Raw genomic sequence first — 14,393 nt, forward strand, 5'->3', positions numbered from 1 at the left:
TGATTTTGGAAAAAATGGCATTTTCGGTTTTTTCAGTTTAGTTGTAAGCCCTGTATAAATAATAAAATGGCTTCCTTTATCTACATTTTAGCCTTTACATCTCCCCTACTTTTACATTTTCACCTCCTCCAGCAATAAAAAACAATTTTTAAAAAAGAAGGGACATAATCTTTGTCTAATCCCTCCATTCCACACAGAGACAAAAGGGAATAGCAGATAAATTTGTCCAAGTCACAATTTGTCCAAGAATCAGTACAAATAGCAAAGATTTTATAACTCTTAATTTATTATTCTCTATTAGGAATAAAAACAGCCTATAAATGCAAGAGCAAGAAATATATGTTTGTATACATTTTTCTCATGATTATTTCCTTATATAAGAGTTTGAGCAATGCTGGGCACAGTGGAACACACCTGTAATCCCAGAGGGTCAGGAGGCTGAGGTTCAAAGCCACCTCAGCAAGTTAGTGAGGCTCTAAGCAACTTACTGAGACCCTATCTCTAAATAAAGAATAAAAAGGGCTAGGGATGTGGTCAGTAGTAAAGCACCTTTGGGTTCAATCCCTGGTACCAAGGAGAAAGAAAAAATGAGTTTGAGTAAATAGGAACACAATTCTGTTTTTCTTTTAAACATAATTTTAGTTGTAGATCTGTTTGTTTATGTATTTTATTTATTTAGTGGTGCTGAGGATAGAACCCAGTGCCTCACACGTGCCAGGCAAGTACTCTATGTCTGAGCCACAACCCCAACCCATGAATACAATCCTTATGATGATATTGGTCCCTTTTACCCAACAATATTCCTAAAGAAAGAAATATCCCAAGATACATGTATAAGAATATTCTTGCTGGGCATGGTTGCACACACCTGTAACTACTGGGAGGTTGAGGCAGTTGGATCACAAGTTCAAAGCCAGTCTCAGCAACTTAGCAAGGCCCTAAGCAACTTAACAAGACCCTGCCTTTAAATAAAATAAAAAAGGGCTAGAGATGTGGCTCAGTGGTAAAACACCCCTAAGTTCAATTTCTGGTACCAACAAAAAAAAAAAAAATCTGCCAGCCTTCAAAAATGAAAATAATTAGCAAAATGCTAATTAAAGTTAAAATTAGGCAGTCAAAAATAAATATAAGGACTAATCAAGTTGTATAAATATGTGCAGCCAATAGCCCCTTAACAATGATTTTAAAAAAATTAATGAGAAGGAGGATGTGTGTTTGACTTTCTCCAAAAGTTAAGACAGGAAATAAAACTTTAGCCAAATCTTTAAAAAACATGAATAATAAAAACACAGAGAAAATAGAACCAAATCTAAATGCAATTTATTACACAATTGTTCTTTAAGTGTGTTATTAATCCTTCTGTTGCCTAATTTTACATATTAAGTCATTAGTAAAAATTATTAGCAAATAATACATAACAAAATTACTAGCAAATAATACATAGTAAGATGCCAAAGGCAAAGGGTATTATAATCTTTTAAGCATAAATCACTATGATTAATTTTCTAATCTGCAAAAAAATACTTGACATGGTTTTACAACTCTTATTAAAATTTCAAACTTAAAAGAACAGAATTAACATATTTTACATGAAGAATCTAAACAAGGTAGTACCAATTACAATAATAAAAAAAGAATTAGACAAAAATTTGAATTCATTTACATGAGGTAGAATATCACTCACTGCTTACCAGGATTATGATGAGTTGCAGATTCTCCATTCTGAAATACATCTCCTGCCACATTCATTCTACCAGGATTAAAAGGTCCTACTCCAGTCTTGGTCTGTGAAGTTAAAGATGGGGTGTATGTTTGTATATTAACACCAAAATTACTTGTCTGCAGTCCGTTAGAGACATCTCCCAAGTTGGTATTCTGCAGTGATGTTACATGTGTAATCATTAAGTTCATATCTCTCCCGTCAGTATTTTCTAATTGGCCATCATTCACAGAGCTTACACCTGTTTCTAAGGTGGTAACATTAGCAATCTGAATTTCAGAGTCAGGTTCTGTGGTGATACCACTATTACCCATTCCTGAATTTACCTTACTTCTTGAAAAACTGGAAGTAGAGAAATCCACATCATTGGTTCTATTTTTAGTCTCAGAAGGTCTCCGTTCTATAAAATTGGAGGAATTTTTTTCTTGCCCTTGATTTGTTTCCATGTCCTCTTCGTCATCAATGACAATTGTCTCACTTACACTTCCCTTCTGAGAAGCCAACTCTTTTGAGGAAGAAATAATTTTGGAATCATTTCCTTGTAATTCTTCATTTTTTGATGAAGTAAATGTTATGTTTCTTTGATCAGTTACCACTGGTGCAGAAGGTGGGGGAGGTTGTACAGGTTCAATAAAAACAACATCATCATCGTCTTCCACTGATGAGTTTTGAAATTTATTAGATCTAGACACTAAAGGATTGGGTGGACCACTAAATGAATTTCCTACATTTGTGAGACCAGTTGCCATGGCCGTACTTCCCAATAAAACAGGAGTCTGCTCAGTCAGTTCTAATGCTCCCACTGAACTTGTGTCCATGCCAAAGAACCTGTTGGAAAAATAATAAAAACATCAGACTGTGACCTTATGTTATGAAACTAAAACCAATTTTTTGGTGGGGGGCAGAGGAATTACTGAGGTGAACCCAGTGGTACATTAACAATGAGCTACATCCCTCTTTTTGGGGTAGGGTACCAAGGATTGAATACAGGCATCATTTAACCACTGAGCCACATTCCCAGCCCTTTTTTAGATTTTATTTTGAAACAGAGTCTCACTAAATTGCTGAGGCTCTCCCCATTGGGATTACAGGAGAGTGTCACCATGCCCAGCAGGAAATCTTTTTTTTTTTTCTTTGTTTTGGTGGGAAGGAAGTGCTGGGGATTGAACTTGAAAGCACTTCCACCACTGAAACACATCCTCAGCCCTATTTTGTATTTTAGAGACAGGGTCTCACTGAGTTGCTTAGAGCATCACTTTTGCTCAGTCTAGCTTTGAACTCGAAATCCTCCTGCCTCAGCTTCCTGAGCTGCCTGGGATTACAGGAGTGCCCACCACACCTGGCTCTAAAACCATTTTTTAAAGGTACTTGCCCCCCTCCCCCGCCAGCCTCAGTTTGGGGACTGAACCCAAAGAGGACTATTTACTATATCCAGCCCTTTTTAAATTTGGGGACAAGGTCTCACTAAATTGACAAGGCTGGCCTTGAATATTTGATCCTTTGCCTCAGCCTACCAAGTAGTTGGGATTATAGGCATGCACCACCACACCTGATTTATCTTCTTTTTTTTTAAACAATACTTTTATTTATTTATCATTATGTGGTGCTGAGGACCAAACCCAGTGCTTCACCCATGCTAGGTGAGTGCTCTACCACTGAGTCACAACCCCAGCCCCTCACTTATCTTCTTTATAAGTGAAAATGCTCACAGAATGATCCATTCTGTGATCTTCTCAATTAGCCATTTCATACAGCTTACGTGTCAACTTCTACAGGAAAACAAGACAAACTATCTAATTTTCTGTAACCATGTGTTAAGTCCTACCACTACTATCTCCTTTCCAGGGTACACATTTACTCTATATCAACTTATTACTGAAAATGTAGGTAAATCATTCCACAAATTAGACCGGGAAAACAACCAAAAACTAACAATAAAAATAATCTTTCAATATACATCTATCCCATTTATCCAATGAATAAAATATGATCTAATTCCTCACTTCCCTTATCTCATCATCTTCTTTTAAATCCTTTTACTTGTATTCCCTAGCTCCCATGTAAATGCACAGAACAATCTTTCTGAAAATTTGAAATCTCTGACTAATAGATGACGAGGTATTAAAAATTGTTAACTGAATGTCATAGCATTTTTCCTACTTTTTGGACCACATAATTTATCACAAATTTTTAAGCAACCTTTTTTCTTTTCTAATAATGCTGGGGATCGACGCTAAATTTAAAATTTTTAAAAGCAAAATGATAACAGAAGTTTGGTGATCAGAGAAACAACTCTTTAAGCAAATGACATTTACAGTGAAATCTGAAATAGCAAGAAGAATCGAACTATGGGAAAACCAGGCCAAAAAAAAAGTTCCTGCAAAATGAAAAGAGAATAAGGTTGCCTGACTCAAGCAAAAAAAACTGCTATTGTTCGGATATTGAATGCCCCCCAAAGCCCATGTGTTGAAGCCTTGGTCCCCAGTCCCTAGCACTATTGGGAGGTGGTGGAACCTTTAAAAAAAAAATGGAGCCTATTAAAGTCATTGGGGTACACCCTTGAAGGAGACGCTAGAATACAGGCCCTTCCTTGCTCTTTTTTCACCTCTCAGGCACCAAGAAGTGAGCAGCTTTCTCTGCTCCACTTTCCCACCACGATATGCCTCATTCATCATGGACGCCCCCCCCAAAAAATGGTCCGACCATGGACTGAAACCTCCAAAACCATGAGCCAAAAGAAAACTACTTCTCTTTTGAAATTGATTTATCTCGGTATTTGTTATAGTAAGAGAAAGATAACTAACAAGAATAAAGCCAATGTTGCTACAACTAACTAGGAGGGGAACTGGGCACATGCCTGTAATCCCAGTGGCTGGGGAGGCTGAGACCGGAGGATATTGAATTCAAAGCCAGTCCCAGCAAAAGGGAAACACTAAGCAACTCAGTGAGACCCTGTCTCTAAATACAAAAAAGGGTTGGAGATGTGGCTCAGTGGTTAAATGCCTCTGGTACCAAAAAAAAAAAAAAAAAAAAAAAAACCCTAGGAGGGGAAAAAGATGAAAGGAGGCACAGAAGTAAGCAAAGAACAATTCACCACAGCAAACAAGCTGATTCATAATTACATTCAACAGATTTACAGAGCACCTATTATGTATCAGACTGTTTTAGGTACCTGGGGAAAAGCTGGTAAATAAAACAAGTAAATATCCCTGGCCTCAGAAAACATGGCAGATGTGGGGGCACCCAGGTGTGGTGGCACGCCCCTCTAATCCTAACAGCTCAGGAGGCTGAGGAAGTAGGTTCACCAAGTTTGAGGTCAGCTTCAGCAACTTAGCAAGGCCCTGTCTCAAAAAAAAAAAAAAAAAAAAGGTCAGGAGCTGGGTATGTGGCTCAGAGGTTAAACACCCTTGGGTTCAATTCCTGGCACCAAAAACAAAACATAGAATTCTAAAATAAATGTTTGCATTTTACTGTAGCAGGAAACATAGCCAACATAATCTATTGCTTAAAATAGGTTACTGAGCCAAGCATGATGGTGAACACCTATAATCCCAGTAGTTTAGGAGGCTGAGGCAGGAGGAGTGTGAATTCAAAGCAGCTTCAGCAATTTAGCGAGGCCCTAAGCAACTTGGTGAGACCCTGTCTCTAAATACAGAAAGGGCTCAGGGGTTAAGTACCCCTGGGTTCAATCTCTGGTACCCACCCCACCCCAAAAAAATAAAAGTTGTCAAAAGTGAAGAAAGCTCCCCAAGACCACAGCCAGGAAGAATAGAGCTCAGGATTTAAATTGTCACAACATGCAATTAAGTATTGAACAATAATATAAGCCAATAATGCAGCTCTTTTAAATTTAAAAGATGTAGCCACTCAATGAAACAATAACCAAATCAATATTCAAACCACACAGGCTTCAAAAGGAAGAAATATCAAGCCCAAAGGACCTAGCCAAAAAGAGAGTTTTAAAAAATAATAAACTTGTAGTTGACATTTACTTCATAAGGCAGGAAGTATCTAGACCAACACAGCATTTTCAGAAAACTGAGACTTAACCTAAATCTACAAATATTATGATACATGTAGGCTTTTATTGTGTAAGTTATCTGGATCCTTCAATCCTTTCTGTGTTTCAGCATGCCTGAAACAGAATAAACCAATTTCTGGAACAGAAGTTATAACTGACCTAATGTTACCCTCTGGTGGCTACTAGGAGAGTTTAGTCTCCTCACAACAGACACAGAATAGATCTTTCCTTATCAAACAGTTAATTCTCTACAATTATATACTCAAAACAACATAACTGGGCTGGAGTTGTAGCTCTTTGGAAAGTGCTTGCCTCACACATGTGAGGCACTGGGTTCCAATCCTCAGCACCACATAAAAATAAATAAATAAAACAAAGGTATCATGTCCATCTAACTTAAAAAATTATAAAACAAAACAAAAAACATAACTCTGAAAGGAAAATCAAATCTTGACTGCAAATAAATCTAGTCACTGCTAAATGTCATTGAGAGTATGTCCTAAAAAAACAGTCCAATTAAAAGTTGACCATCATTAACCACACAAAATCTACTATATTTAGTCACTTTTCTTTCTTGTGGTGCTAGATATCAAACTCAGGATCTTCAGCATGCTAGGCAAGCACTCTGAGTTACCTCCCCAGCCCTTAGCCACTTTTCTACCTCAAATCAATTCTAATTACCTACTTAACATTGAGCAAATCACTTCTCTGAGCTTTAATTTTCTCTACAGGAGGGAAGAATGGTTTACAGGGCTGTTCTTAGAACTCAGAGATAACTGAATGTGAAAGCCACTTAGCACACTCCTAAACAATCACTTAACTCCTGATAATTACCAGGCAACTTTTGCCTGTACCTCAGAATTTCCGTAACTCTCCAATTAATTTTTAGTTTCTTTATAATATTTCATCATCATCGTGCTTTCAAAGTTTTACTTGTTCTTTATTTTGCTTCAATGAGAATCAATTAACACAAAAGATGTTCTCATGATACAACAACAAAAAGGTAAGGGTTAAAACAGAAATACTAACATACTTATAGAAAGAAAATCTGAACACTTGTTGATAAAAGCTTATGAACCTTCAAAGACAAAAATCACAAAGAAAGTATTTCAAAGTGCTTAACATTTATTAATCACTTTCTCACAGCCTATCTGAAAGCTTTGTTGGTACCATAAAAGAATTACAAACGAAGCTAAGGTGAATTCTTCTGAATAGCAAAGAGCATTATTCAATATGTTTGAGGCACTATATTAGAGTTCGGGTCACTATGATTTTAGTTTAATTTGGGGGGGGGGGGCAGGTATCAGGGATTGATCAGGGGCACTCAATCACTGAGCCACATCCCCAGCCCTAGTTTGTATTTTATTTAGAGATAAGGTCTCACTGAGTTCCTTAGCATCTGACTTTTGCTGAGGCTGGCTTTGAACTTGAGATCCTCTTGCTTCAGCCTCCAGAGCCACTAGGATTATAGTGGGCCAGTGCACCCAGTTTAAAAATTCTATTTTTATACACCTTTATTAGCCCTCCTAATAAGAATAAAAATTCCTTTAAAAGGTAGGAATAGACTTATACACAACTAGTAAGCCAGAATATACCAAATTTAATGGGAAATACTAAAAGCATTATTATTAAACTCAAGAAAAAGACAAGTATGACAGATGTGGTGGCACATGCCAATAATCTCAGCTACTCAGGAGGCTTAGGCAGGAGGATCTCAAGTTCAAGGCCAGCCTGGGTAACTTAGTAAAAACAAAAAGGGCTAGTGATGCAGCACAGTGGCAGAGCACTTGACTAGTATGGTGCTAGGTTTGATCCACACAAACCACAAATCCACAAAAACAAAAGAATATCCTTATCTTTTTTTTAATGCTGGGGATAGAACCCAGGGCCTTTAATTTTCTCTACAGGAGGGAAGAATGGTTTACAGGGCTATACAGCCCAGCCCAAAGACATTCTTTTATTATTACCATACAGCACTATTCTTGAGGTACTTGCAAATGCAAATACTCAAAAAGAAGAGTAATATAAAATTTTGAAAGGAAAAACATCATTATGTGAAAATTATGATTCTTTGTCTCAAGGATCTAAAAGAATTTCCTGGGAAACTAATGAAATAGTTTAATATTAAGTATATAAAAAATTAATATGTAAAAATTAACAGAATGGTCAACTGAAGACAAATATAAAATTGGTTCCATCCAAAGCCAACTAGACTTACTGAACAACCAAACTAAACTTACTTACTATAAGATTAAAAAAGAGAGAGAGAGAGAGAATTCAGGAGCCTAAATTTTGAAAGGGAGAGAGCACAGAAGGATGGTTGTAAATGATTTCAAAGGCCTGAAAAAGATAAATCCTGGATCTACACTAATAAAAGTTCTTAAATGACCCAATTACAAATAAACTGAACTTACAGTTAACATTCACTTCTCCAGTATCAAAACTGACATAACAATTTTCAGAGGAATGAGGCAATAGCTCAAAAAAGAATCCTGGATAGGTTCAGAAACCAGCCGCATGACAACATTTTCTTTGCAAAGGAGATGGTATACCTAAGAAAGCTAAACTAACAGAACTGAGCAAAAGCTACTAGAAAAACAGATAACTAGATTCCTACCCCACTCAAATAAGTCTAGACATTTAATCATGTGGAAAAGTACAAGACTAACTTTGAACAAGACAATTTCAAATATATAGTTTAGTACTTAACTTCCTATAAATATGGGGTATAAATTGAACCTATACATAGTGCTGATGCTCTGAACTAACTCCTACCTAAAACCCTAGCCACACATATATTCACAGAGGAAACTACTTCTAGTAGTTTCCTACTCTTTTCTGGGAAATAATATGATTTCTATTTAACAAAGACCTCAAGATACCAATAATGGGAACTGCCAAACAAACAAACAAACAAAAAAAAAAAACCACGGACATCATCCACAAAGGAGTATAATAATAGTCTAACTAAGGCTCAGCATATTCAAACTACTTGTAGATACCCATTCTTGTGCGTGTGTTTGTGTGTGTGTATGTGGTGCTAGGGATTGAACTCAGGGCCTTGTGCATTCAAGGCAAGCACTCTACCAACTGAGCTATATCCCCAGCCCCTAGATATCCATTCTTAGTTATCAACACACAACCAAGAATTACTTAATAGAAAAAAAAATGAAAGATATATTCACAATGACAACATATGGGATGAAATAAACAGAAAAACTCAACTAAGTGAAAATGATAATAATAGAGGGAAGAAATCTTTTAAGAAAATCATCATTAAGCCCAGCACAGTGATGTATACCTATAATTCCAGCAACTCCAGAGGCTGAATCAGGAGGATTCCAAATTTAAGGCCAGCCTCAGGCAACAACTTAGTGAGGCCGTAAGCAATGTAGTGAGACCCACTGTTAGCAGTGAGAACCTTTTACCAAAATTTGTGTACTATGCATTTGGATTAGTCAAGAGAAGATATTTCTCTTGGTTTTACCTCTCTGGACAGCAATAACTTCTCCTGTGGCACCAGAAGACTTACTACTGAGACTTGACCCATTTATTAATTTTTATTTTCTCATCCAGACACTTACAGAAATCAGGTCACCACTTCTTCACAGCAATAACAGAAGAGAAATTCCAGTAATCACAAACAAGAAAAAGTCTGTCAAACCAAGAATTCTATATCAAGCAAATAATAATAATAATAATAATAATCTGCAAAAATAAGGAGAAATTAAGACATTTCCAGATGAGCAAAAGTTAAGGAAGTTCATTTCCTACAGATCTGCCCAATATAAAATACTAGAGAGAGGCTTCCAAGCAAAAAAAGAAAACACACTGGTGGCACATGCCTGTAATCCCAGATACTCAGGAGGCTGAGGCATTAAGTGAACAAGTTCCAGGCCAACCTAGGCAACTTAGTAAGACCCTGTCTCAAAATAAAAAGGGATGGGGATGTAGATCAGTAGTAGAGTGCTTGCTAGCATCCTCAAAATTCTAGGTTCAATTCCCAGTACTCCTACTCCCCCCCCAAAAAAGGAAAAACATAACAGATAATAACTCAATATTATAAAAAGAAATAAAGGATACAAGTGAAGGTAACTACAGAGATCAACTAAAAAGCCAGCTTTAATGTCCTTCAGGTTATAATTTTTTTCCCCTAAATGACTTAAAAAGCAAAGACAAAAAAATTATAAATTTATGTTAATGAACACAACATATAATCTGTGACAATAATAAAGAAGAAATGTGTAGCAGTACATACTATTCAAATACAATTGGTATTATTTGTAACATACTGTTATGAATTTAAGACATATACTGTTATAAGTTTAAAACAATCATTTTAATCCCCATGATAACCACTAAAGAAAATAATTTTAAGACATAGAAGGGGAACCAAGATGGTATAACAACAAAAAATTAACAAGAAGACAGTAATAGAGGCAATGAGAAGTATGACATTAAAAAAAGAGACACAACTAGATCCTTATCAATATTTAGCATAAATGTAAATAGAGCAAATTCTCCCCCTATATAAAACAGAGATGGCACACTGAATTTTAAAAAAACATGTTATATTCATATACTGTCTTCAAGAGATTCACTTTAAAGCCAAAGAAGTTGAAAATATAAAAGATGAAAAGGATGTTATATGCAAATATTAACTAAATGAGAACATCAGACAAAACAAAGTTTAAACTAAAAAAACAATAGGAGACAAAGAACACTATATGTTGATAAAAGATTCATTCCAGCAAGAAGACTTTAGACAATTTTAGACAAAGATTTTAGAACAATTTTAGACATACAGACATTCACCTAACAATTGAGCCCGAAAATACATGGAAGCAAAAATTACCAAAATTAAAAGGAGAAATAGACAATTTTATGAAAATAATTGGAGATTCCAATATGCCACTTTTTTTTTTGGGGGGGGGGGGTACCAGGGATTAAACTCAGGAGCACTTAACCACTGAGCCACAGCTCCATTCCTATTTTCTATTTTATTTAGAGACAAGGTTTACACTGAGTTGCTTAGGGCCTCCCTAAGTTGCAGAGGCTGGCTTTGAACTCTGGATCCTCCTGCCTCGGCCTCCTGAGTCACTGGGATTATAAATGTGCACCACCACACCCAGCTCAATATATACTTTCAATAGTAGATAAACAACCAGGCAGAAGATCAGTAAGGAAATAGGATTTGAACAACAGACATATATTCAGCACTCTACAATAGCAAAATACACATTCTTCAAAAAGTGCACATGGGCCGGGCGTGGTGGCGCACACCTGTAATCCCAACAGCTCAGGAGGCTGAGGAAGGAGGATCCCGCGTTCAAAGCCAGCCTCAGTAATTTAGCAAGGCCATAAGCAACTCAGCAAGACCCTGTCTCTAAATAAAATATTTAAATGGGCTGGGGATGTGGCTAAATTGTCAAATTCTCCTGGGTTCAATCCCCAGTACCCCTCCCCAAAAAAGTGCACATGGTACATTCACCAGAATAGACCATATGTTACCCACAAAACAAGTCCTCATAAATTTAAAAGGAACAAAATGATACTGGGTATCTTCTCAAATCACAGTGGAATAGCAGGGAAAACAAACCCAGAAAACTCACAAATACATGGAAATTAAACAACAAACTCTTAAAAAAAAAAAAATGGACCAGAGAAGAAATCACAAAGGAAATGAGGAAATACTTCAAGATGAATGAAAACAAAAACATGATACAGAATGATAAAGTAAAATCAGGGATCAGCATGAAACTAAGTCAGGGGAGGAGGTTAACAAGAGCTGGAGGTCTAGAAACCAGAAAGCTTATTCATGAATACATACTGTGGGAAAACACTTCAACAACTGTTCAAAAAACTCATACATGAATTAATATATAACCCATCAATTTCACTCCTAGGTACATACCAAAAAAAAAAAAAAAAAAACTGAAAACAAGGACTCAAATGGATACCTGTAAACCAATGATCAGAGCAGCATTTTTCACACTGGCCCAAAGAATTGGAAAATCCCTAGTCTCCATTAACAAATGAACAAAACAAAATGATGGTGATCCATGTATCAATTAAATAGTATTCAGCCATAAAAATCAATGAAATTCTGACATATATAACATGGAACCTTGAAAACATTATGCTAAGTTAAATAAGCCAGAAATACAAGGATGAGTACTAAATGATTTCACTTATGGGGTACTTATAATAGGCAAATTCATAAAGACAAAGATAGAATAGAGGTTACCAGGGGCTAGGAAAAGGAGAGACAGATTGTCTAATGAGTAGTATTTCTTTGGGGTGACAAAAAATTTCTAGAAAACAGACAATGATTTTTGCCAAACACTGTGAATGTACTTAATGAAGCTGAACTGCATACATTTAAAAGTGGTAACTGTGTATGTGCGCACACACGCACTCAATACTAGAAATCAAACTCGGGGCCTTTAGCATGCAACATAAATGCTCTACCACAGAGCTATATTCCCAGTCTTTTTTATTTTGATACTAGTTCAAAATTCCCCAGGCTAGCCTCAAACTTGTGATCCTCCTGCTTTAGTCTCCCAAGGCATGTGGCACTAAAAATGATAAATCTTGGGGCTGGGGATGTGGCTCAAGCGGTAGCGCGCTCGCCTGGCATGCGTGTGGCCCGGGTTCGATCCTCAGCACCACATACCAACAAAGATGTTGTGTCCGCCGAGAACTAAAAAATAAATATTAAAAAAAAAATGATAAATCTTTTTCCCTTTTTATTGGCACATTCTAATTATATATAACAGTGGGATTTGTTATAATATATTCATACATGTGAAAAATAAAACAGTATAATTTGATCAATTTCATTCCCTAGTACCTCCCCTCCCCCCCCACACCTCCTCCTGATCCCCTTCTTCCATTCTACTGGTCTCCCTTCTATTTTTTTTTTTAATTTGTTCTAATTAGTTATGTGCAACAGTAGAATGCATTTTGACACAATGTACACAAATGAAGCACAACTTTTCATTCCTCTGGTTGAACATGGTACAGAGTCATACCAATTGTGTAAAAATATAGTATACAGGGTAATATATACTATACTATATATACTATATATCTCATTCTACCATCCTTCCCATCCCCACAGCCCCAACCATCCCTTCACTACCCTCTGCACAATCCAAAGTTCTTTCATTCCTATCACCACTATGGATCAGCATTCACTTATCAGAGAAAACATTGGACTTTGTTTTTTGGGACTGGCTTTTTTGGGATTCAGCATGATGTTTCCTAGTTCTATCCATTTACCTGAAAATGCCATAATTTCAAAAAATGATAAGTTTTATATTAGTATATAATACTGGATTTTTTTAAAAAAATAAGAAACAAAAACCGAAGACAACTATATAGGGGAGGGAGGAATACTACAAACATAATAATTGAGTTAATGAAATAAAAACTAAAGAAACCTGTTTCTCCTATACTGTCACTTAACAATCAACACAAAATCTGTGACCAAATGTCTGGTGGAACCAGGGTTCCACACACACCATCGGCAACCCTCTGATTCAGTGTACTATGTACCCAGAGATAGCATCAGATCTCATAGGTCAAGGGGAGACTCAGTCTCCAAGATTGCCACCCACCACTTCAGATGCCAATAACAAGCTGTAGGTTTGACTTACTTGTACATCTGACTGACTAGCTATAAATTGCCACCATCCCCTCCTCAGGTGTGACTAATTTTCTAGAGAAACTCACAGATCTCAAGACAACACTTTACTTACATTTATCAGTTTATTCTAAAGAATATTACAAAACATACAGATGAAGGGTTGCACAGGGCAAGGCATGCAGAAAGAGCACAGAGATTCCACACACTCACACTGGAGTGGCACCCTCTAGGAACTTCCAAGAATTCAACTAACTACCCAGAAGGTCTATAGATCCTTTGGGGGTTTTATGAAATCTTCATTAAGTAGTTGTGACTGATTAAATTACTGACCATTGCTGATCAACTTAACCTTCATCCCTCTTTCCCCTCTCAAGATGGGGGGGAATAGGGCTGAAAAGTCTACAGACGCCTTGGTCTTTCCAGTGACCAGCACTACCCTGAAGCTACCCCTAGGGACTTCCAACCACTAGTCAACTCCTTAGTGTATCAAAAGAAAAAAAAAAATCTTTTGGAAGATTCCATGAGCTGTATGCCAAGAAAACAAAGATCCAAACACATATATTTCATAATATCACAATAATCAACTGCAAAACAAAAAAAATTAAATATAATAGCAAAAAAAGAAAAAAGAAAGAAAGAAATATTACTTGGGAGGCTGAGGCAGGAGGACTGCAAGTTCAAAGCCAGCCTCAGCAACTTAGCAAAACCCTGTTTCAAAATAAAAGGGCTGAAAATGGTAAAGCACCCCTGGGTTAAATCCCCAGTACAAAGAAAAAAAAAAGGTAAAATCAAAAGATTTAAAGAACCTAAATGATTCTTTTTTTTTTTTTTAAGATAGTCTTGCTAATATGCCCAGGCTGGCCTCAAACGCACAATCTTCTTACAGACTTGCACCATCTCAACCAGCTAAATGATTATTAACAACTAGTAAAATTAATGATGACAAAGACAAAGAAATACAATGAAGGTTTGGAAACAATGAAGAAACTGGAAACATGAGA

The 14,393-nt window shown here is 36.5% G+C and overlaps 1 protein-coding gene across 8 annotated transcripts in view; it reads right to left on the reverse strand.

Moving 5' to 3' along the window:
* Positions 1-14,393, reverse strand: part of ZMYM2 (zinc finger MYM-type containing 2) — an 89,145-nt gene that overhangs the window by 59,805 nt on the left and 14,947 nt on the right. For 6 of the 8 annotated variants that reach the window (XM_081286725.1, XM_081286724.1, XM_081286726.1 and 3 more), the window contains one exon: positions 1,692-2,548. In XM_081286725.1, the coding sequence (XP_081142851.1) occupies positions 1,692-2,538 (847 nt within the window). In that variant the 5' untranslated portion in view covers positions 2,539-2,548. Of the gene's footprint in view, positions 1-1,691; positions 2,549-14,393 lie in introns of those variants that run through there. The other 2 variants (XM_081286729.1, XM_081286728.1) reach the window with 2 other exon arrangements.

The sequence above is a fragment of the Spermophilus citellus genome (assembly GCF_964194105.1).
Source record: "Spermophilus citellus genome assembly, chromosome: 1".
NCBI classification, from domain to species: domain Eukaryota; kingdom Metazoa; phylum Chordata; class Mammalia; order Rodentia; family Sciuridae; genus Spermophilus; species Spermophilus citellus.